General features: G+C 39.5%; 1 protein-coding gene and 1 non-coding gene across 2 annotated transcripts in view; both read right to left on the reverse strand.

Annotated features, from left to right (window-relative positions):
- Window positions 1–350: 350 nt before the first annotated feature.
- On the reverse strand, window positions 351–457 carry LOC130034908 (U6 spliceosomal RNA). Its single transcript, XR_008794204.1, has one exon. It is a non-coding gene; the product is annotated as a U6 spliceosomal RNA (small nuclear RNA).
- Window positions 458–2,809: 2,352 nt separating this feature from the next.
- MYB (MYB proto-oncogene, transcription factor) overlaps window positions 2,810–25,031 on the reverse strand; it is a 37,034-nt gene continuing 14,812 nt past the window's right edge. The window contains exons 10-16 of the mRNA XM_056126206.1: window positions 24,523–24,885; window positions 22,946–23,088; window positions 21,217–21,331; window positions 21,001–21,126; window positions 19,825–19,935; window positions 16,731–16,823; window positions 2,810–3,290 (exon numbers count right to left, since the gene is read on the reverse strand). Of these exons, the coding sequence (XP_055982181.1) occupies window positions 3,174–3,290; window positions 16,731–16,823; window positions 19,825–19,935; window positions 21,001–21,126; window positions 21,217–21,331; window positions 22,946–23,088; window positions 24,523–24,885 (1,068 nt within the window). The 3' untranslated portion in view covers window positions 2,810–3,173. The remainder of the gene's footprint in view (window positions 3,291–16,730; window positions 16,824–19,824; window positions 19,936–21,000; window positions 21,127–21,216; window positions 21,332–22,945; window positions 23,089–24,522; window positions 24,886–25,031) is intronic.

A 25,031-nucleotide genomic window follows, 5' to 3' on the forward strand; every position in this document is an offset into this window, starting at 1 on the left:
TAATTGGTGAATTTAGACCATTGACATTGAGAGAGATTATTGTTATGGGGTTTTGTGTCATCTTTCTTTGAGGGTCTGTTGTGGTTGTAGGGTTTGTCTTGTCTTATAGTATCCCCTTTAGCCCTTGTTTTAGGTTTGGTTTTGAGTCTATGAAGTTCCTGAGCTGCTGTTTGTCTAGAAAATAGTGTACCGTTCCTTCGATTTTGAGTGAGAGTTTAGCTGGATAGAGTATTCTTGGTGAAGCATTCATTTCAGTGAGTTTTTTCACTATATCTCACCACTGCCTTCAGGTTTGGAGGGTTTCCTCTGATCTGCTGTGAATCTAAGGGGTGCTCCTTTGTATGTGATTTAAAAATATGGGAGGCTTCATGAATTTGCGTGTCATCTTTGCACAGGGGCCATGCTAATCTTCTCTGTATCGTTCCAATTTTAGTATATGTGCTGCAGAAGCGAGCACGAGACATGCATTCTTTGACTGAGCATTTGTATATAAAATTCAAATTCAATCTTACTCTAATTAGTTTGGGCTATTAGTTACTAACTCCTACTAATTGGGTTGCCTACTTGCTAGAAAATGTTTATTTCAAGTTTGAAGAATGCCAAGTTCCCCCTCACCATTCATTTTAATAATTATGACCTCTAAGTTTAACTTTGCAATCAGCAATGCACAATATCAATCTAATTTATATATAAACATTTGACATGCTCCATGGCCTGAACTCATTTAATTATGGAAAGAACACATAATAACAAACATTGGCATAATGCTTTATATAACAAAAGTTCAGAGGAGGGATGAACTCATTTCACAGATGAAAAAAATAAGTCACAGAAAGGTTAGAAACATGTCCAAACTCAAACTGCTAGTCAGTTGTACAATCAGCACCTGGAAAGCACCTAGAGAGTGCAGGAATAGAAACAGCTTCAAGATGTCATGCTAGTATTACCTATGAGAAAAACAGAACAGTGAAGAGTGAAAAGATTAAGAAATAGAGGTGACACGTCAATGTCTCTAAGAACACCAACATGTGCCTTGAGAAGTCCATCATGCATTTGAGAATTCAAAGTGTGACTTGGTAAGGAGTGACTAATGAAAATTAGAAAGAATCAATAGGAAGGAGGTATCATAGCGCAGTGAAAAGAAAACCCATCTGAGAGAGGGGAGCCAAGGAAGCTTCAGGGAGTTCAACAGATAGATGACTAGGCTGTCACACTGACCTTGTCTAACTTAGAATTATGAGATTTGGCCCTGTCCTCCAGAGTTGACCGCTGTCTTATGTGAAGGTGCTCCTTTGCCCTCTAGCTTCTGGTTGATTATGTCAGGGAAGACTCAGCAGAGATGGGAGAAATAGGAGAAGTAAAGTCAGTGCTAATAACATGGCTCTATCTTCATGAGATTTCCACAGGGAATAAATGCTCTCAAGGCCTCCAGCTTTTCATGCATTCACCCCCCCCCTCCCCGTCCCAAGTGCATATGCTGTTCCCACAGTTCTCCTGCCCCTTGCCCAAATTCTTGTATATGAATTTTTCCTTAAAATTCCCCAATTCCAATACTACTGGAACTTCTGACTGCTACATTCTGCCCTTTATTTTTTTAAATGAATTGAGGGCTTCAATTCATTAAAAATTGAGCAGTGCTCAAGTCTTACTCTTGGATCTGAGTTCAGGGATTACTCTTGGTTGGCTTTTTGGATCATATGGGGTGTTACAGATTGAACCCAGGTCAGTCACATGCAAGGCAAACACCCTACCCACTGTGCTATCTCTCTGGCCCTTTGGTACATTTTGGATAAGTCCTTACAGTTGTGATTTTGCACAGTTACCTTTTTGAAATATTGAACTTGGTATGTCTAATCTTCTTCTTCTGAAGTAATGATTCCTATATTCTTTACACTAAGTTCAGAGAGTGTGCAAAAATTATGAACAGAAAAAATGCTCTACGTTTGTACCCTTTCTTTCAAAAAGGAGACACATCATCAATAATCACAAGTGAAAAAGCAGTCATAAATAAGTAAAATAAGGGCACAGCTTTATTTCACAAGGCAGTTAAGTACACTGTCATATCAAAAGTTCAGTGCTGGCCATCTTGCACCAAATGTTCTTAAGGCAGCAACTGGCTATAGACCCTAGTCTCTTGGCCCAAACTTCTAACACAGATTCTGTGTGGCAGATCTGAGACCATACACTTAGAAACCAGGGGGGAATTCCGATCAAACACATAACCCCTGTATTAAAGAACAGTCAGGCTGTACTTAAAACAAAACAAAAGACATCAACAACATAGATCTCCCAAAAAAAAAGAAGTGCAATGCATGCTCTTAGAAACCAACAATAACAAAAAAAATAAAACAACAACAACAATGCAAAATCTCCCAAACAAGTTTTCCATGGTATTACAAAAGGAAAAAAGTATACATATATAAAAATTTTAAAAAAGTTTAAAAATACTAGTGCATAGTAAATTACCTAACACCAATTCTTTTCTTTCTGTCAAAGCTCTACTGCCCCTCTGACTCTAGCAGCATGTCTACAGGCTAAGACCATAGCAGCAAAACACAGTTTTCATTTGGCATGTACAAAATTAAATTACTGAATAAAAATATAATTTTTTTATAAAACTATTTCATACAGTAATAATTTTTAAAGCAAGCTAACAAAAAAACTCATAAAATGGTTTAGTACAAGGAATGTATTTCCAATGTTAAAACCATAAATGAGCATGTACAATCTTGATTAATCAACATGGTATTAAGCAAACATTTACAGTAATGCATTGTGTTTAGTGATTAGAAAAAAGTGAAATATTGAATTTTTTTTGTATAAAAAGTTCAAAAACCTGCTAACAGGCAAAAATACTGGTCTGTTTGATCCTCTAAAATACAGACAATTCTTTTTCTGTTTTAAACAATTTGCATTAAGATATTAACAACCGAATACAATTCATTACCTAACAATTTAGGTAAGACTGCTATTATTAAAAAAAAGAAAATCTTTTAATTGAGTGAAATCTGATAAGATTTCATCCATCTAAATGCACTTGGTGCTGCTCTCAACTGTTGTACCACAACAAAAATAGGGTCTTCTCCCATTCATGAAAAGTTTCATGTAGAGGAATGCTATCTCCCAAGTCAACTCGGAGTGTTCTGCAAACATAATGCTTGTCTGGAAAGCTCTCACATGACCAGAGTCCGGGTGGAGAAGGCATTCACATATTTCCGAGCCTGCCCAGAAGCTGTTATCTGATCTTCAGTCTTTCCACAGGAGGCAGCTTCCCAGGGACTGCCGCAGGGCTAAGGGGAAAAAAGAGAAACACAGTGGTCAAACCGGAGATACATCCTTTAAGCCCACAAGTGAGCTCCCCGTTTCAGCAGAGCCAGTTGAGGACATTGTGACCTCCAGCTAGCAAGGAGCTGAGTGACTGAGAGCCTTTACTAAATGCAACCTCAACTCCTTGACACCCAGCAATCCAGAAAGTATAAATGTTATTAGTGTGTTGTTAAAAAGAGAAAATCAAGGACCAGAGCCATAGTACAGTGGGTAAGACATTTGCCTTGCACATCACCAACCTGGGTTTGATCCCCAGAATCCCAATACCATCCTCTGAGCCTGCCAGGAGTCATCCCTGAGTGCAGAGCCAGGAGTAAGCCCTGAGCGTTGCTGGCTATGGCCTCCAAAGTATAAATATAAAGAGAATATCAAATCCAAACCTTGTTTTTATGATAGAGCTGTATCTTCATATTGAGTGCCTTTGGTGTTTCAGGCAATTTGACAAAGCCTGAGACAGAAAGAAGCATAAATGCCCAGCTGCCCAAGGTGAACTGTGGGCATTTACTCTTAGACAAATTGGTGAGTGCTTGAATCTCCAGTACAAAGAGGCCCTATAGCTGTTGTCATTATCAACACTTACTAATAAACATCATATATATATATATATATTTTAATCAATTAACTTAGAAGTAGCTGTTGATCATAATCAATTATGTTTTAGAGGTACATAGCGGAAGATATAAGATCCAGGCCTAGAGTTTGACCCTTCATGATATGAACTCATTTCTATAGCACATGCACCTTGTAAGGAAGGCTGATTCTCTAGCTGAGCAGGAAACAGGAGAAGGAAGTAACCTGGAGTGACTTGAATTTAGGCCTATCTTCAGAACAACCTTAGCTCATGTTTTCTCTTCATGTTGCCCCAAACTACATTAGGTCCTATTTGTTCCCTTTTTGGTTCCCAAAAGGATTTAAGATGCTTATGTTAGAGGCGAGGAGTTAGTATGATGATTGGGCATGGGTTTGATTCCCAGCACCACAGGGTCTCCAAGCATTGCCAGATATAGCCTGGAGACTCCTGAGCATCTGAGCACTAATGTGGTGGCTCAGGTGTCCTCAGAACTGCACGGCCCAAGGAGAATCACAAACTTGGGCCCTTGTGCTAAACCAACACCATGCTTAGCTGAAAATCACTGGTGGAGACCCCAGACCTCCTGAACATTTCTTGCCCACCCCCCCAAAAAAAGATGCTTACACTACAGATATTAGATAACGGTATAAGAAGTGGACAAGGTAGGGTCATGGAGAAATGTTGTGAAAAATAAATATGAAGATGGGGGAGGGGAGTGAGGAACTGCAATGCATCAAGGAGATATAATCCCTAAGCCTGACTCTGAGCTTCCAGTCCATGCAAAGAAGGAAAGAGACGCATAAGCGGAAGATTCAGTGGTACCTGTAATCCTCTAACTAAACCAAAGAAAGGAACAAAAGCAAAACTTTTCCTGTAGAGATGTCTAAGAGGAAGCTCCTCCCAAGGAATAAGGTGAAGACCTCTGCTCTGGAGCACCTCGCAGATTATTAGGGCAGAGTTTTACGACCTCTTGTACATATCCAGACTGGCACTGGTTTGTGGCTCTTTCATAGATCTTTTGTTCCCCAATTTTGAAGACAAAAATAATCTCAAGTCATCAAGATGAAGTACTATTTGGGTCTGGAAATCTTGTGGTGCCCAAGAAAAGATGAGCTACTGAAAGAGAGGCCAGGCCAGTACTCTAGGGATAGGGCAGGAATAAGCAGAATTTAGGTAGGTGGGAAGGAATGGAAGCCGGGGGGAGGAACAGTGCAGATGGATCAGGAAGCCGCGGATTTTATACAACAGAGGTGGGAAGGATCAGACGGTTTTAAGGACATTTAGCAAGTGCCAGTGATGCCAGTGCCACCATGCATCTGTGCCCCAGTGTCCCCACACTTGGTTCACATACACAAGTACAGTGATGCAGTTTCGAATCATTGTACCTGTAACACAGACCAGAAGCCTCTCAAAGAGAGCATTTAGGAAATATTCTCCAGGGCACCCAGTAAAGAAGTAATAAAGAAAGAATGAAACCAGACTCTTCAAAAGAGAATGGGATGCCACTTCTGTCAGTGCGCCGGAGAGTAGGCGGTGGTGGAGTCAGGTCAGAAGGACCTTGGAATGCCTGCAGAAGCATGACCGTGGGGTGTGAAAGTCAACAGGTCTTTTGGCAATGGGGTTGGAAATTCCAACGCAGGTGTATTTGGATGCTGATGGGGTTTCTTTGACTAGTGGCTGGAACCAAGTTCAGTGATGGAGGGTGTACAGTGCCCTGTCAACTCCTTGCCAATGTAAACGACACTGTCCAAGTTTAGATGCTGGCTGTGAAGGCTCAGAGGACTAACCCGTGACTTAAAATATGACTCAATAAACTGGACTATGATTACAATTTTCTGGGCCTTTTAAGAGGACAGAATAGTTTGGTCCAAGGAGGATTAAAGGTCTGTGCTGGAAAAATATTTTAACACGGTCACATACATCTGTGTGCATCCCCACTCTCTCGCTCCTAAATGTTAGTTTCATTTACAAGAGGAAAGGATGGGAGCGTCTGCACAGAAATTCTTGTTAAATTGTTGAGCGCTGCCGCAGACCTGTCACTCGCCTGTACCTCATTTCAACATTCATAATCCTACGACACATCCTCCTTCTCTTGCCTGAGAATCACCTTGCTTATCCAGTCAAATGTGTTTCATTGCCTCTGGGTAGAACTGAACTGTAAATAGACTGTCAAAGCTTGAACTGGGATATCCTGCTAAAGCACTTTAAATAAATACTCAGATCCGCTGTGGGAACAGAAGAAATAAAATGAGACAAGCCCATGTCCACAGGTGGTTTTCTGCTAGAACAAGGTAATCTTCAAATTTTCACTTAGAATCTGAAGATTTCTCACCGTGCCTAATGACTGCTACTATTATGAGGTTCCCAGAGTCCCTTGGAAAGAACTGTTGGTGTGAGAACATCTTGGCAAGGTCTGCACTTAACAATTCACAAGCCTAATATGAAAGAGCACGTGTCATAAAACATGATTCTGTAAAATAAAATCTAAGGAACTTGAAATATGATATGTTTTCTTCTCTCTCTTTTTTTAATTCGGGTACTGGTGCCCACAAAAGTAAGAATATGAATGATCTGATTATTTTTTTCAACTCACCTACAAGAAAGTATTTCTTTATTCATCAAATTGACTCTATTAGGTCAATTCAAAACCTCTACGTGGCAAACTTGCTCGATTTAAACATCTACTGAAAGCAGGTCACTAAAACGCAATTGGTATAGCTAAGTGAATTTTGCTTAAGTAAATGGAAAAAAAATGAGCCAAAGAAAGAGCCCAGTGAGCAAAGACGTATCCAGGGGAGCAGGTCAATACAGAAATGAACACTAAGAAGTGCCCGAAAAGATCTATGACACATGTAGACAGTCTATTTTCATGCCTGTTGACATGCAAACGCTAGCAGCAGAAAACAAGAGAAAACCAGTAAACCAGTTGTTTCATCTCTTTGACACCAGAGAGATCTGACTGCCTTTATTCCAGGAATCAGTTAAATCAGCTCTCTCTCTGGGTGACCCACTGACACAGTTCTGTAAGAGTAGAACAATTGTTGAGAATGAACAAACAATAGAAAATAATATGCCACCATTCAAGAATACATGGCTCTTGGTGAGACTTCACCGCCTGTGCGTCCAAGGACAGGAGTAAGGCTCAGGTGTGCTGAGTAACAGATACCACGACTAAACATTGGCAGGTGTGCTGCCATTTTGAAAGCAACCTTGATGGTGAATGGAGCATATATCATGGTCTCTAATTTACAGATTGGAATAGTTTAGAACTGAAGAAATAAAAGACACACATTTGAAAACAGTGGAGTCTAGGGGCTAGAACAATAGTATATCGGATAGGACATTTGCCTCGCATGCGGCCGACCCAGGTTTGATTCCCAGCATCCCATATGGTCCCATGAGCACTGCCAGGAGTAATTCCTGAGTGTAAAGCCAGGAGTAACCCCTGTGCATCGCTGGGTGTGAACCCCCCCCAAAAAAAACAAAAAGAAAAAAAGAAAAGACAGTGGAATGTAGACTGAAAGCCAGGTTCCTGTTGCCTGCATGTCATTCTTCTCCTCAGCTATACTGATTATGCAAACATAATTTACCTATTTAAAAAATATATAAATAATTTTTATGAAGAGGATCAAATCAAAACCTGTGAAAATTAAGTAGTGAATTTCAATTGCTTGCAACATAGTTTTAGGATTTTTATTTTTCACTTCAAGATTTTTTAAAATATGGCACAAATATGTTTAAATAATAATAGTTTGATAAATTTACTTAAGCTCATTGTTTTAAAAAAGTGAGACCTGGCAAGCCAAGTCAGGAAATTAAAATTTAAAGCTGTCATTCTGTGGTTACAAAACAAAAAAAATAAAACAAAAAAAGAGGAAAGTGAGTGAGTAAAAAGCATTTGAACACATCTTTTACACTTGGGTTTTAAATAGGAATATCAAAATATATCATTTAGAAGAAAAACACAGAAGTTCAGTAAGCTTCTAACTAAAATTCAGTTTCAGATCTACTAGCAACACTGTCTACTTGAATTTTTTTTTTGTATGACTGAAACCTAATCATGAACAGCTTTGTAAGGGTCTATCTCACAGTGATTCAATAAAAAAATCTTTAAAACAAAAAAGAAATGTTTTTCTATTAATTAGCATAATGTGCTATGCTAATTTAAAATTATTTAAAATGTAAAGCAAAGTGGAAATATCCAGAGGATATTTTGCTTGCCTAGGAGGAAGCTCAGTGTGTGCCTGCATCGTCTCTCGGGCCAGCTTTCAAGACCAGAGTCCCTCAGCATTCCACACCTTTCCCACCCCAAACTGCCAACATTCTAGGCAAAAGGTTCATTTCCTCACTTTCAATCAATTTATAACCCTTCCTCTACCTCCATGCAATAGTACCCTGGGAAAAACAATACAGAGGTACAACATGAACAACCTCACATACCCTGAGCTAAATGAAAGACACATATACCAAAAATGACTCAGGGCTGAACTAGGGCTGTGTCTCAGAGATAAAGTATTTGCCTTGCATGTATGAAGTCTTGGGATCAATCCTTGGCACTATCATTCTATCGTTAAAAATAAAGTTAAAAAATACATGCTATTCTAACAGTTCCCTGATCTATGCCTACACGTTTAACAATGGCCAAAGTGAAGAAAATGCTACCTTTTTTGTTAATGAGACTGTCATTGTCACAGTCCTCCCGTTGTTCATCGATTTGCTCGAGCGGGCCCAGTAACGTCTCTATTGTGACAATTGTTACTGTGTCTGGCATATCAAATACGTCACGGGTAGCTTGCCAGGCTTTGCCGTGTGGTGAGATACTCTTGGTAGCTTGCCGGGCTCTCCGAGAGGGGCAGAGGAATTGAACTCGGGTCGGCCATGTTGGCCGCTTGCAAGGCAAACGCCCTACCCGCTGTGCTATCGCTCCAGCCCGTTAATGAGACACTGACTTGAAACATGTACATTTAAAGCTTTTTTGTTTTTTTCCTTTTCGGTGGTTAGGCATTTAAAGAATAAGGACAGTGCAAAATATTTTTTGGTGGGGAGCAAATCAAGCAAATATTTTAAGTTCTGAAGCATAAAGCTGAAGTGATTTCTAATACCACTGTTAAAGATTTGCATTTTTCACATATATGTGGGAATATATGTGTGTGTGCACACATGCATGTACATCTGTTTTGCTTTTTGTTTATACCAACCAATCAAAAAGGATAGATTCTAGAGAATGGAGCATGATGGGAAAGAGTTTTGTTTTGTTTTTTAGTTTTCATACCTATGCTCCACTGGAGTTGAAATACTCACATAAGGAGACTAGATGTTCATAGGCCTCTGTGTGTGTGTCTGTCTGTCTGTCTATCCGTGTGCATGCGCACATGTGCGCACATGTACACACACACGAGTCTGTGTGTGTATGTGTGTGTGTATATATATACATGTATATATATACATATATATATATATATATATGCTTTTTCCTTTGGTCTAGACTGTGTATAACTTATTTGAGACTGCATGCTTTTCCTTCAGAGCTTCTGGCTATGTGTTTTCTTCTGCTACACACAGGTTTTTGGAGTGGGATGGCTGAACATTTTTGTTTGGGGAACTTATTTAGTAGTATTGAGTCTCTTACAGCCCTACTCTCTGAAGCCTTCAATATTCTCCACTTTTTATGTTCCTTTACTTTCTGAATTGAAAGCCCACAAACTACATATACTATGAGCCTTTAAACATGAGTAAATCTTATTCCACTGATGGGTTTTGAAGGTGTGTTAAGAAATGGAGATGCTGCAGAGTTCAACATAAGTTTTTAAAAAGCAAAGGTCATCTCCCTGCAATCCTCTGAAGCTTTTACCCGAGTCCTTTCTTGCCTCTCCAGTGCTTTTTTCCTTCAGATGGACCCTAAACACAATTTTTTGGACACTAGTAAAGGCTTCAAGGCAATAATAAAAGGTCAGTATTAACCAACTCAAACAGAGATTGGATTATGAATACTTGTACAGTTTCCCCCTATTTTAAAAAGGAATGTAATAAAATTTGATTTTCCATAGAAAAAAATAAAAATAAAAATAAAGCCACAGAATCTTTTTCTTAATGGCAGCATCTCTTTACTTTTATAATTTAAAACTGAAGTAAGTTTAAAAAAATCCAACAATTATAATATCAAACAACTATCACAAATTTCTTTTGGAAAAAGATTAGCATAAAAATTTTTTAAAAATACAACATTGTACTTAATGGCTTATAATACCTTTGATTTAAAAATTATAGTTTATGGACCAGTGGACATATGAATAGTTTTTTGTTATTGAAATTTATTGCTTCTCAGTGAGAATGCCAAAAACCAAATGGGCATCCATAATCCTAGATGTTGGCTTCTGATACCTTTTCCTCTTAAAAGAATCAGGGAATTCTGGGGGAATGATTTTTCCTGGGCAGGAAAGAAATATGGTTATGAAATTAAAGCAATTTAATTAAATAAAACAGAAAGTTTAGCTCCTCAATGGGACTAGCCACATTTCAAATGTGCAATCCTCATTTATGTCAAGTGGTTGCCTTATTGAACGTTTCTATTATTGTAGAAAATATTAGACAGCATTGGCCCAGAGAGTAAAGAGATTTAACAACCAAATGCAATATATTAACTGTTTCTATTTGTATCAAGCAAAAAGAAATTTTTGTTGAATTAATGAGAAACTTAAATCTAGCCCAAGAATTATAACATTAAAAAATTATGGTTATTGATATGTGATCATGTTATTAGGCATGTAAAAGTGCCCTTATTTCAATGATAACATTTATAAATACCCAAAAAAAGTTAAAAATAATTGCTTGGAATTTACTCTAAACTGCTTTGTACAAGTGAATGAAGCAAATGATATTATGTTAATAATTATCAAATCTGGATGTTAATAATTATGATAGCACAGCGGTAGGGCGTTCGCCTTACAAGCGGCCAACATGGCCGACCCGAGTTCGATTTCCTCCGCCCCTCTCAGAGAGCCCGGCAAGCTACCGAGAGTATTGGATATGCCAGACACAGTAACAACAAAATCTCCAATGGAGACGTTACTGGGCCCGCTCGAGCAAATCGACAATCAACGGGAGGGCCTTTACCTTACCTTTTAATAATTATCAAATCTGAACACCATGTCCAGTGGTGTTCAGGGCTTATTCTTGGCCCTAAGCTCAGAGACCACTCCTAGAGGGGCTGAAGGGACAATATAGGGTGCTAGGGATAGAACCCATGTTGTTAGCATGCAAGGCAAGCACCTTACTCACTGTGCTATTGTTCCTGCCCCTAATGCCTCCTGGTGGGGCTTGGGGAATCATAGTAGTGCCAGGGATTGAACCTGGGTCAGCTGCACATAAGGCTAGTGTCTTACCACTGCACTATCTCTATGGGCCTCTATCAAGTATTATTGCCATAATTAGAGTACTTAACAATGAAATGACAGACTACACAATTACACAGATACTATAATCTTCAATAAAGTGTTACGGTTTTTGTTTTGTTTTGGGGCCATGCCTGGCATTGCTCAGGGCTTACTCCTGTTGTATGTTCATGTATCACTTTGGCAGTGCTCAGATGACTTTATGCTGTGCCCTGGGGATTGAACCCTGCTTGGCTATGTCAAGTCAAGAAACTTACCCTTTGTCTACACAATGGAATACTATGCAGCTGTCAGGAGAAATGAAGTCATGAACTTTGCTTATAAGTGGATAGACATGGAGAGTATCATGCTAAGTGAAATGAGTCAGAAATAGAGGGACAGACATAAAAGGACTGAACTCATTTTTGGAGTATAGAACAACATGAGGCTGACACCTAAGGATAGTAGATACATGGGACAGATAGATTGCTCCATATCTGGAAGTCTACCTCATGAGCAAAGGGGAGAAGGCACCCTGGAATAGAGAAAGGATCACTAAGAAAATGATGGCTTGAGGAATCGGTCAGGATAGGAGATGTGTGCAGAAAGTAGATAAAGGAGCAAACATGATAACCTCTCAGGGTCTGTATTGCGAACCATAATGCCCAAAAGTAGAGAGAGATGATGGAGAATCATGTCTGCCATGGAGGCAGAGGGAGGGTGGGAAAAGGGTGGGGGGCTATACCTGGATATTGGTGGTGGGGAATGTGCACTGGTGGAGGGACGGGTGTTTGATCATTGTGTGATTGTAACCAAAACATAAAAGCTTGTAACTATCTCACGGTGATTCAATAAAATTAAAAAAAAAAAAAAAAAAAAAAAAGAAACTTACCCTTTGTACCATCTCTCCAGCCCTAACAAAATGTTCTTTCTTATACCAAAATGCAATATAAACAATTATTTCAACAATTAAACATTCAATTGTACTAGACAAGTGACAAATACTTTATACTTTAGAAATATCAGAATTTAAAAAAATTTTAAGGATTAAATTTGTTTGTTCCAATTAAAATGACTATGATGGTGTCCAAATTGCTAAAAATTTCTCTTTTATTATTAGTAAAAATTACAAATGTTATTGGTTGGGGCAAGAGATATAGTACAATGGCTCAGGGACTTCTTTTATTTGTGGCAAACCTGAGTTCAGTCTTCAGTGTGTGCGTGCTCACACACACACACACACAACACAACACACAATAAAATGAAACAAGGTATGAAAAATCTGCCTGCTTAGGTCAAATAAATTACCAGTGAAAATATATGAAGAATCTTTATGGGTTTATTGTTGTTTTGTTTTGTTTTGGGGGCCATACTTGCTGTGCTCAGGGGTAAGTCCTCACTATGTACTTAGGAATTACTCCTTGTGGGACTCAGGAGATGAAATGGAATGCCAGAGATTGAACCTGGGTTGGCTGTGTGCAAGGCAAGCGCCTTATCCACTGTGCTATTGCTCCAGATCCCAAATCTTTATGTTTTAAACAAGCAAAAATTATGAAAATCTCTATAACTACGGTTGGGTTTGTATTACATGAAATTGATGCAATATATGTTTATATGTTTGGAAACATTTGATGCATTTTCCAACATTTCTCACAAAAATTTGTAACATTTTAGACACATATTTCTCTAATATCTGAGAGTTGACCTCCATAACACAAATAATGTGTGGCATTCATTCATTTAGAGATTATTTCTTGAAATCAACTAAGTTAATAGCAGAGCATAATACTATGATCTGTATAAATCAGTAAAATATAAAGTGTAGAAAGAAGCACTGACTCATTAACTCTTGGGTCAGTACGTGACTTATTGATATACTATATTCTAAAATATATACATTAATAAAATAGAGCTAATATTTATTTTGAATTTCAAGGACAATAAATATTTATATCAAATATAAATGTGTTGCAAAAAGCCTCCATGTTGATTTATTAAAAATAAAATCGCTTTAAAAACTTGAAGAGAGGGGCTGGTAAGAAAGTACAGCAGGTAGGGTATTTGCTTTGCACAGGGCTGCCCTGAGTTCAATCTCTGGCACCACATATGGTCCCCTGAGCCTCATCAGTACTGATCCCTGCGAACAGAGCCAGGGGAAATCCCTGAGCACCACTGGCTGTGGCCTAACCCCACTTCCCTCCAACCCCCACCCCCAAATCAAAAAAACAAATTTTGACAAGAAAAAAATTGAACCACTTACATTTTGTAAACACTGACTTTCTTGCCAAAATTTTATATAATATACTTTAGAGCAATACCATGTTCAGCTGTAATCATTTTGGTTAGACATAGTTTCATTAAGTCAAAAACTTTTAGGATTCCATTTTAGGAAAATCAATTTACATAATGATAACTGTCCGATCTATTTTCACTTGCTTGCTCTCTGAAATTTAGAAGGCACTTTTTTTTCTATCCTTTTATAAGATATAGGTTGGGTTCCAGATGAAGTGACCAAAAATACACGTAAAACTGAATCTAGCTTACAGTACTAAGGTTAATAGACAGACTCTAGGCTCTGGTAAACAAATTAAATAATTTGTGTCTTTTTTTTTGTTTTGGAGCCACACTCATCAGTGCTTAGGACTTAGTTCTAAGGAACATGTGGGGTGCCGGGGACGGAGCCCCAACCTGCCCACTGTAGTATCTTTCTGGTCCCAAACATTAAATATTTTGAGAAGGAAAAAAGAAAGTTTTCTCGCTGGCCTCAGGCTGAAATCTTGGTAAAATACTGAAATGGTTGACCCTTTGCTTCAACCATCTTTCTAGGTCCTTTTCTGGGTCCCTCTTAAGCTTCCTCCTCATCCTCATCTCCCAATTCTCTGTAAGCCTGTGTGGTTTTCACATAAGGTATTCCCAGGCCTGATGAACTCAGGGACAGATACGAACTTCGACTCTCCCCAACCCCAGTAATCTTCCATCAGGCTGCTGCAACCAAATGGGAACACCAGGAAAGTAATCTGGTTGAATTAAGAAATAAAAGGAAGGGCTGGAGGGATAGGCAACCAGTAGGGCATTTGCTTTGCACACAGTCTACCTGGATTCCATGCCCCAGAACCACAAATAGTTCCTGGAGTCTGCCAGGAGTGATCCCTGAGCACAGGTTCAGGAGTAAACTCTGAGCACCGCCTGGTGTTGCCCTCCCTGCCCTCCTGCCCCCTATCCCTGCAAAAAAAGAAAAAAAGAAAATGTGCCTACAGCTTTTTCAATTGTGTGACTTAGAAGATAATGCCAAATAACCCAAAAACTTCACAAAGGGAACTTCTCAGAGTCTCACAGTCTGAGAGAGGCGGCCTACTAAGAGGAGGGGAAAGTCCTTTTCTGAAAGGGCAAACTCAACGTACACGTCCCCCCACAGTGTCCTTTAACTCCCAGTACAAATATGACTTCACTTTTGAATCAGGCCCTCTCCACTCACTAGGGTTTATGAATTCTCTCTCAGGGCTGAAGGGAGAGTCCTGCAGTGGGGTGGGTACCAGGCTGCTCAATGCTGGGAAGAGCTTTCAATAATTTACAGGAGCAAATTTGCATTCCTATTTGCATTTGGTTCATGATTAATTTGGAATTAGTTGCATTTCATCAACATTTACCTACTCTCAGCATGACAAGGGAAATCTCTTTTGATATTAAAACTTGACAGCAGGTGGTCAGCTACAGATTAGTCATACAATAGCAGGCTTTCTTTGATAGCCAAATATATTGCAATTATTTTCTAGCAATAGTTTATTTAAAATATAAAGGAGGCCTGAGCTTTGATGGCTTCCTGGAAGAGCATAAAAATTGAAAATGTGGGACTGGAGAGATAATGCGGCAGGTAGAGTTCTTGCCTTGCAAGAATCATGTGCAATCCCCAGCATAGCATATGGTCCCCCAAGTCCCATCAGGAGTGGTCAGTGAACACAGAGCTGAGAATAAGCCTTGAGCACAACTGAGTGGGACCCCGATATTGAAATAAATAAATAAATAAGTAAAATACGGGGAATCTTGAGGGTGGGGATGTGTCTCAAGGGGTAGAGCGGGGCTGGAGCGATAGCACAACGGGTAGGGTGTTTGCCTTGGACGTGGCCAACCTGGGTTCGATTCCCAGCATCCCCTATGTTCCCCCGAGCACCGCCAGGAGTAATTCCTGAGTGTAGAGTCAGGAGTAACCCCTGTGCATCGTCGGGTGTGACCCAAAATGCAAAACAAAAAAGAGGTAGAGCAAATGTTTTGCATGTATGAAGCCCTGTGTCTCCATCCTGTGTAGCTTCTGAACAGGGTGAGTGTGGCTCCCACAATTTTCTTTGTAATTTGAGGGGAGAATATAATTCTGTGTTACAGCACATGCATCACTAATATCTGGGAGGTCCAGGTTCACTCCCTAACAACACACACACACACACACACACACACACACACACACACACACACAATCTAGAAGTCAACTGTCCTAATATACTTTTTGTTTTGGGGCTACACCCAGCAGTGCTCATGGCAAACTACTGGCTCTGTGCCCAGGAATCATTCCTGGCAGAGCTTGGAGGATCATATGAGGTGCCAGGGACTAAACCCGCACAAGGCAAGCTCTTTACACACTGTACTCTGAATCCACCAATAAATGTTCTTTATGAAAAGACTTAAAAGCAGAAGGAGCTATCTGCACGTGGGTAATACATGACCTTAGCCTCTGTCACACCAAAAACTGTTTCACTTCGTCCTGCTTTGGGAACCTGCTCAGATAAAAATTTCCAGCTTATCTCATGTGAGTGGCAATAAGGAATTTTTCAAGCTTTTCTGACTTCAAGAATGTTTAAGAACACCACCCCACCATATCTAAAATGTTGAGAGATAAAAAACAAACAAAACAAACAAGATGAGTCAGAAAGAGAGGGACAGACATAGAATGACTGCATTCATTGTGGAATATAAAATAACATAATACGAGAAAGACACCCAAGAACAGTAGATGCAAGGGCCAGAATACTGCTCCATAGTTGAAAACCTGCCTCATGAGCAAGGGGAGAAGGCAGTTGGAATAGAGAAGGGACCACTAAGACAATGATGGTTGGAGGAATCATTCAGGATGAAAGATGTGTCCTGAAAGTAGATAAAAGACCAAACACGATAGGCTCTTAGTATTTGCATTGCAAGCCATAATGCTCCAAAGTAGAGAGTATGTGGGAAATTGTCTGCCATAGAGGCATGAGGGGACATTGGTGGTGGAAAATGTGCACTGGTAGAGGGATGGGTTTTCGATCATGGTATGACTGAAACTCAAACATGAAAGCTTTGTAACTGTTTCTCACGGTGATTCAATTTTAAAAAATAATAACTTTTAGAACACCAAAATAAAACCAGGATGACAATTTTTTTCAGTGGTTGTTAAGATACCATTGTCGGATAATAACTACCTGCAAGGAACTTACCAGAGAACGGTTTTTAGGGCCTGTAAATGCTTTGAGAACATTGTCTTCATCTTCTGAGACTGGTGTCATAAGAACGGAACTTGTAAGGATATTCTGAAGGGACAGAGAATCATTTGAAATTTAAATAAAGTCAGATAATCTGAGAGTTGAAACAATTCTAACACACTTGAGAGTAGATTACTAAGACGTGATGTTCATTAGCATAAAAAATGCAGATATCTGCCAGATATTCCATTCCCTTGAACTAAAAGGCGAACTCAGTAATGAACTAAACCAACATGAAAAGCATCAGGGGCCACATGGTTCAAGTATAAGGTGAGCCCTCACCAAATATCTGCCAAGGACCCAGAGATGGCTCAGTGGCAAAAACAACAGCAACAGAAACAACCTGCTTTGCAGACACGAGGGCTGAGGGTTCAATCCCCATCACTGTCCACATATGGTGAGGTGGTCCCAGCAGTTTTGCTGTTTGGAACCCTGGGCACAATGGAGTGTGTGATCTCCTGCATGCTGCAGCCAGTGTGACACCTCCCCTCTCCAGTGAGCCCCACAACTAAAGATGTGCAGGCTTTGAGGCCAGAAGCATGAGTCTGGTGAGCACTACAATCAGAATATACTAGAGAGGGGCTGGAATGATAGTACAGCGGATAGGGCATTTGCCTTGCACATGGCTGACCCGGGTTCAATTCTCAGCATCCCATATGGTCCCCCGACCACCGCTAGGAGTAATTCTTGAGTGCAGAGCCAGGAGTAACCACTGAGCATTGCTGAGTGTGACCCAAAAAGCAAAAACAAAACAAAAACAAAAAAAAAGAATATACTAGAGAATCATAACTACAGTGTCATGACCTGATAATCACCACAACCTAATGTATGAGCACCCAAACCATGTGTATGTGTGAGACCACCAGCCATCACCACAACAAAGAGAAATGGCTGCAAAGGGAAGGAAAGAAGCAAACAAACCAAAACCTAACACAAACAAAACTGCCAAGTGAACGAATAAATATGTGATCTTAAAAAATGAAAGGTTGGGCCTAGGAGATAGCTCAAAGGACCAGAGCACATGTTTGTGGGTCGGAGTCACAGGTTCATTCTCCAGCACCCCAGGGGACCCTGAGCACCGCCAAGAGCAAACTCATATATAGATCTGGGAGCAGTTCCCAAGCACTACCAGATTTGTGTGCTCCCCAACCCTTTTTTAACAACAACAACAAAAAATGAGAAAGGTCTTTGAAATTGGGATGTTTGTTAATTTTAGTCTAGATTTACAAATTAATGCAGCATAGTATAATTGTTGAAACTATGGAATTTAGAACCACTTTCTGAGTTCTAGCCTAGAATCACTACTTTTTAACAATGTAGTCTTGAATTACTGTAATCTTGAAGTAGGCCCTAAGCCTGCTTGGGCCACGGTTTCCCAGTTGGTATTATGGAAATTATAATGAAAATGATCAAACTTGTAGAACAATGAAGGTTCAAAGAATTGATGCAGTTGGGACTTTTAGAATAGTATTTACTACAGAAAACATGCTGAATAAATAAGAGCAAGGGTCATTATCTCTAGTTTTCTTTCAGAGAAAAGCCACTCACAAATTATAAACTTTAAAAATTATGACAACTAAGTTTTTTTTTCTTTTTTGGGGTCACACCTGGCGATGCACAGGGGTTACTCCTGGATCTACACTCAGGAATTAAGTCTGGTGGTGCTCAGGGGACCATATGAGATGCCGGGAATTGAACACGGGTCGGCTGTGCACAAGGCAAATGCCCTATCCTCTGTGCTATCATTCCAGCCCGTGACTACGTTTTAAAAAGACAAGCTATCAAGCCATAAAAAGACATGGAAGAACTTAAATTTATATTTCTAAGGAAAAGGGCTATATCCTATACAAATCTAATATAAAACATCCTGGAAAAGACAGAACTATATAGACAGTAGGAAGATCAATGGTTTCCAGACACTGGTGGTAGGGAAGGATGAATAAGTGACGCTTAGAGAAATCTTAGAAAACTAAATACTCTATATGATACTATAATGTAGATAAAAATCATAAATTTGTTCAAACCCATAATGTATATATATATCACAAGCAAGCCCTAATATCATCTTAGATCTCTGGGTGGTGATGTTGTGGAGATAAGCTTATCAATTGCATCCCTGACCTGATGGTGAGAGATGTTAGAGTGGGAAAGGCTAAAACATGTGTCTGAGAGTATATTCATGGTATAGTACATGCATACACTATGGGAAATATATTCTGTTCAACTTTATTTTGAATCTAAAACCACTCTGAAAAAAACAAAGTCTAATGAAAAGAGTGTGGTAGTTAAAAAACTACCATATTGCATATAATCAAAGGCAAGAACTTAGACACCATGGTTGACACTATGCTAGATGCTACATAAAACAACTGAAAAGGAGGAAATACCACATCTAAAAGCCAAATAAATAGATTGCTTTTATAACAATATATTTTATTTCAATTATAACATTTAATATCACTTTCATGGAATTAGATATACTCATGCCAATGATTTCTTAGATGGAAAGTCCTCTCAAATCAAAAATAAGTAAATAATGAACAAATCCACAATGAAAAGGAATTTCTAATAGTTAAAACCCCCAAGATAAAAAAAAACCTCATCTTTATGTTCAATATTAATAACAACAAAAATAATACAAGAGGGAAAGGGGGTTGAGGGACTTCTCTGAGGCAGTGCTCAGTAAGTATGAGGCCCTTTCCAGCAATTCTTGGCCCACCAGAACCACAGTTCAATCTGAGGATCAGAGGACCTGTTGCTGATTGGGCGCTGCAATGCTGAGGAGTACCAGGGCCACCACCTGATAGTGTTCCGGGCCTCCAGGTATGCACCTGGCCATGCTCAGGGGGGGCACATACGAGGCTGGGGATCAAACTGGGATCAGCCTCATGCAAGACATGTGACTTAATCCCTGTATTATCTTTCCGGCCACGAGAGAGAATATTTAATACGATGCATTAATGAGGGCTGAAACCACAATAGCCCCACCGGCCACACTAGGACTTCTCTAAGGCACTAACATCGCTTGAAACCATGAACATGCACTTACCGGCACATCTGCCACAGGTGAAGTCTGTGTGAAGAGCTGAGTGTTCAGACTCTCTCCCTCCCAGTGGTTTGAGCAGAAAAAATTTCCTGTTTTATCAGTAGGAGACTCCACCTAGAAGTTAACATAAGAACGCTATAGTTTTTTACAGGTAAACTCCCCATGAAATATTTGCACTCCAGCAAGTTTCTGAGGAGCTAATGGACACCCAGGGATTAGTTGATTTTATTATCATAAAGTTGAAATGTGCTGAAAGAGTAGAAGGAAAATGTTCTTGGGAAGCAGGGAGCAGGATATGGGGCTCAAGTTATCAAGTACATGCCTTCCATTAATAAGGATATTCATATGAATATGGCCCTTTATGAAGAAAGCCCTGGGTTCAGACCCTGACATTTCGTGGCTTGCTGAGCACAGAGGAGTGTATTCCTGGTGGCCCTCAAACACTGCCAGGAATCTCTCTCCAAAACAAACAAACAAAAAAGAGGATGATGAATTGTTAATCATTAAATGGTGAGGCTCTTTCAACTATGTATGTGCATATCAAATCAGTATGTTAAACATTTTAAATATCTCACTATTTCACTTGTGACTTATATTTCAATAGAGCTGGGAAAAACTGAACTAATTTCTGACCAGTCTCTCAGACACTTTGTTTTCCATGAAAATAAGTAAATCCAAGAAGTATTGCAGCTAACTAAACCTGGTGGAAATATTCTTGCCAATCGTTAAAAGTAGATTCCTTTTCTCTAGTTCTAGAAGCTGCTTCCTTCCCTTTCCTTATCCTCTCTAGCATGCTTTCAGTTCAAATGGAAAGCAGACAGAAGTAGCTTGGTGTCCCAATGACAGACCACATGCCTACGGTCTGACAATTTATCTTAGCAGCTTCACCTTCTTTGAAATCTTTTTGTTTTAAATTTTGGGAGAGCACCCAGTGATGCTTGGGAGAGACTTAATGACTCAGTGCTCGGGCTCACTCCAAATGATGTTTGACACCCGATGGGGACAAGGACTACACCCAGAGCCCCCTCAAGAAGAGTATGAGTTCGAGGTCTTTAAACTATCTCCCTGGGCCTTGTCTGACAAGCTTCTGTGGAGCAGGTACCAAGTGCATCAAGTGCACCCATCAAGATCAGAGAGCAGGCGGCACAATAGATTCCTTCCCAAAGGTTTTGTGCTTACCTCCTGTTTGATCTTCTTCAGTAAAGGTGGCCCATTTTCTTGAAACTCAGCAACTATTCCAGATTCATCAGATTCCTGTTTGATAACATCACGTAGGTCTTCGACTAGATGAGAGGGTGTCTGAGGCTGCAGGAAGAATGGGAATGTTTGGATCAGAGGAAAAATTCTGCCTGAACTAGTAAACCCAATAAAGCCAAGAGCATTGCCAAAACTTACTAGCATCTTAAGAGGACCATATTTAATTTCTTGAGCTGCCAGTGCATGTTTGAATGGTGTAGGAGTTCTTGGAGAGCTTTCCAGAATTGACCTTTTGATAGCTGGAGTTCTAAAACTTAAGAAGAAAGCAAGTGTTGGTTCAATATCAAAGAATACATATCCATTCCATTGCATTCCCTATTACATATGAGCTTGGGCATAGTGGTTAATCACGTATGCATTGTCAAAAAAGTTAATGTGTACATGACATATAATCAGACATATCAAAATATACCCCAAGATGTAAAACATTAAAATACATGTTATCTTCCTTTAATGGTTCTGAAGGCACAAACAGTGCACCTAGATCTTTTAATGGTCTAAGCATTGTAAAGATCCTATATTATTTATAAATCAATTTCTATTTATTCATTAAAACAAAGCATACAATGGAAGACATATATTTATTGTTTTTGGGAATAATAAGACTGTATTTCTTTTAATGATTTCATCTAATTCATTTTGATGATCTATCATTTATTTATAATTAAACTGTCATTGCAATATAAATATATTTATATATAAATATAAGTAATATAAATAAATTCTTAGTGATTTCTTGAGTTCTAATTAAAAGTATTCCTGGGATATTAGAGGAGGATCTCTTAATAGGAAATTTTCAAAAAGAAAAAAAATACATTTATAAACTAAGTAAAAAATTCTTATTTTGACGTCTATATTCCAAGAGGGAAAGGGGTTAAAATAATTTCGGTGGGCTGGAGAGATTGTATCATGAGAAGGATGCTTGCCTCACATGCAGCCAACATAATTCGATCCCATGGTCCCTTGAGACCCTGAAGGAGTGACCCCTGAGCTCAGAGCAAGAGTAGACCCAGAGGACTGCCGGGTATGTCCCCAAAGCACCATAGCACTGTAGCACTGTCCTCCTGTTGTTCATCGATTTGCTTGAGAGGGCCCAGTAACACTGTGAGACTTGTTACTGTGTTTGGCATATAGAATACGTCACGGGTAGCTTGCCAGGCTTTGCCGGGTGGGCAAGATACTCTCGGTAGCTTGCTGGGCTCTCCAAGAGGGGCGGAGGAATCAAACTCGGGTCGGCTGGGTCAGCTGCGTGCAAGGCAAACGCCCTACCCGCTGTGCTATTGCTCCAGCCCATCCCCAAAGCAAATAAAATTTTTTTTTTCTGTGAAGAAGAAAAAGGCCATACTGAACAAATAGAAAAATGAAATGGCAAAGTTATAAGAAAACTGGGGCCAGGAAGATAATTAGGCCAATAGGCTTGCCTTAAACATGGCATACCCGGATTTAATCCCCAGCACCATATATGTTCTCCAGAGCCCAGTTAGGAGTGACCCCTCAGTGAAGAGCCAGTAGCAAGCCCTGAGCACTGCAGGGTATGACCAACCTCACTGTGACCTCCACCCCCACACCCCCCAAAAAGGAAAGAAAACCATCTCTGCACAGAGAAAAAAAATTGAGGTGAACTCCAAAAGGTTATTTAGTTTCTCCTCCCACCATTCATGTCTAAAATGTAACATGCTCAAGGCCAGCATATTAAACATAGAAAAAAATTTTGGCTAGGTCACACAAATAGATCAGCAAACTATACACACACATTGGGAATTATATTTCACATATAGATAGAAAGACAGACAGATAGATAGATAGATAGATAGATAGATAGATAGATAGTCAGACAGATAATTTTCTTCTGGGAGCAAGGACTTACATGGTATTTTCCTTGTGGGTTTTCATAGTCTGGTCCCTATGAAATGGTGTTGTAACAGTCAATTTGTGACCATTGAGAGGCGTGGAAGTTAAAGAAGGCATTTCCAAGTCTAAGTTTTCATGGTTACTGGAAGTGTTTAAAAACTGAATAGGAGGAAAAAAATTTACTTAGATTAAGCAGTGATGATTTAGTTTCATTAAAAGTACACCTTAATAACAGGCAAGTATGTTTTACTGACCCGCTACTTAAAATAATAAAGAGGTCAACCAGCATGTAGTCTAGGACAGAAAATTGTTTTACTTCAATTGAGCTCTAAATATTGGGAATGTGACTTCCAAGAAATAAAACCTAGGCTCAGTGCCAAAAAATTCCTTACAACATCCCAAGAAAATATTTTCTATAAATTGTTATTGCTATTAGTGGGGTTGGGATGCGCTTTTTGTTGGCATTAAAGTGGAAATTGATGCTTTTTCTTTTGTACTTTGTTTTCTTTCTTTAAAGATCCATAATTATTGAAGGCTTATATATTACATGGAAAATTCCTAACTAATATGTTGTGTGTCTCAGAATATTAATGTCCTGGGAAAGTACAGTTCCAAGGTAAAATAAGTTTGGGAAACACACTTAATCATGATCTCCTCCTGCAAATTCACAATGCACATCACTATGCTGATTTAGCGAAGATCTGCAATAAAACAAACTTAATTTTCTTTGACTCCTGGTTTCCCAAACTTCTACCTTAAACGGACATTCTTCTGCAAGATCTATTAAAGTCTTGTGGAAAAAATATTCCCAGAACACATTTTCAAAAGTACAAGCAAAAATACAAGATAAATTTTGTTAGCACATCATTTGTTCATTCGAAAGCTAACAAACATAATTGAAAAAATGATTTAAAACTCTAAAATATCAAGTTTCATGATTTTAATATGAGAGAACACATGCATCAACTAAGAATGATAATTTCCATGCCAAAATAGATATGAATGAACAACTGCAAAAATATTTCAGAAAAATGAAACAATATTCATTGGCAAAAATTCTCATATAGCACAAGAGAAAAGATTCAATGTTGAGAAATTGAAGTGAAAACACAATTATTCTTTTAAGTAGCTTCATCCTTTCCCCCAAATTTTCCCACTTAAAGATGAGTGGGAATCTTTAAAATTTCAAATGTTATTTAAACACACTTTGGTTTCCCTCTCCGGGTCAGTGAATCACATGAGAACAAAAAAGCAGAAAATCTTGTAAAAATTTTCCAAAGAGGGAAGAGAGGTGAGAGAAGAAAGAAGGGCTAGCAACGTTAAACTCCAAGAGGATGTAAAAGCTCATTCCATGCATCTAGCCTTCTTCCTCCACATCAATGCAAAGTAAGAGAGGGACAGAAACGCCAGTTTAGCCTACTAACAGCCTAAACTTGGGCAGGCAATATGACTTAGCAACAGATTCAATGATGAAATAAAATCAGGGAGGGAAAACAGTGATTAGTCATTTGTTCCAAAGGATTAGTTTCTAGATTATTAAGGCTCAGGTGCCTGTTGAACATTAGTAACAGCTGTGCAGAAATTGTGCTCTACCTGTGAGGGGGAGAAGGACAGGCTTTTGACAGGGGAACGCTTGGGAGTTGAACTGCTGGCGTCAGCAAATGTCAAAGAGCTAGCGTTTCCAGTGGCTAAGGGGCTGGCCTGGCCCCGCCTTTTTCGAAGGATGACCAGAGGAATTGTGCTGGGCCTTGGAGGAGGTAAGGGCTTGAGCGAGTCAAGTGAACCCTCACTCAACTTGCGTCTGCGCACCCTCGTGCTAGGCTCTCCTGCCGGTTTATTCACACTGCCCTTCCTTTGCTGAAGCTGTAGGGCTTTGCCTGCATGCTGTTGGCTAGGTGAAAAATCTGCTTCTTCAAAGCATTCAAAACTGCTGAGATCACACCGTGATGAAGAATCCTGAAACAATGTGGGAGGCGCAGACTTTTGAGACTGTGTGTGCATGATGTGTGCCATCACCTGAAACACAGCACTGACAAAGAGAGGCTGAGTGCAGAGAAAACACCCAGGGCCCTGGTTTGGTTTCTGGAGAAGCAGCAGCGCTG

Source organism: Sorex fumeus, unplaced genomic scaffold (genome assembly GCF_029834395.1).
Source record: "Sorex fumeus unplaced genomic scaffold, SorFum_2.1 ptg000061l, whole genome shotgun sequence".
NCBI lineage: Eukaryota > Metazoa > Chordata > Mammalia > Eulipotyphla > Soricidae > Sorex > Sorex fumeus.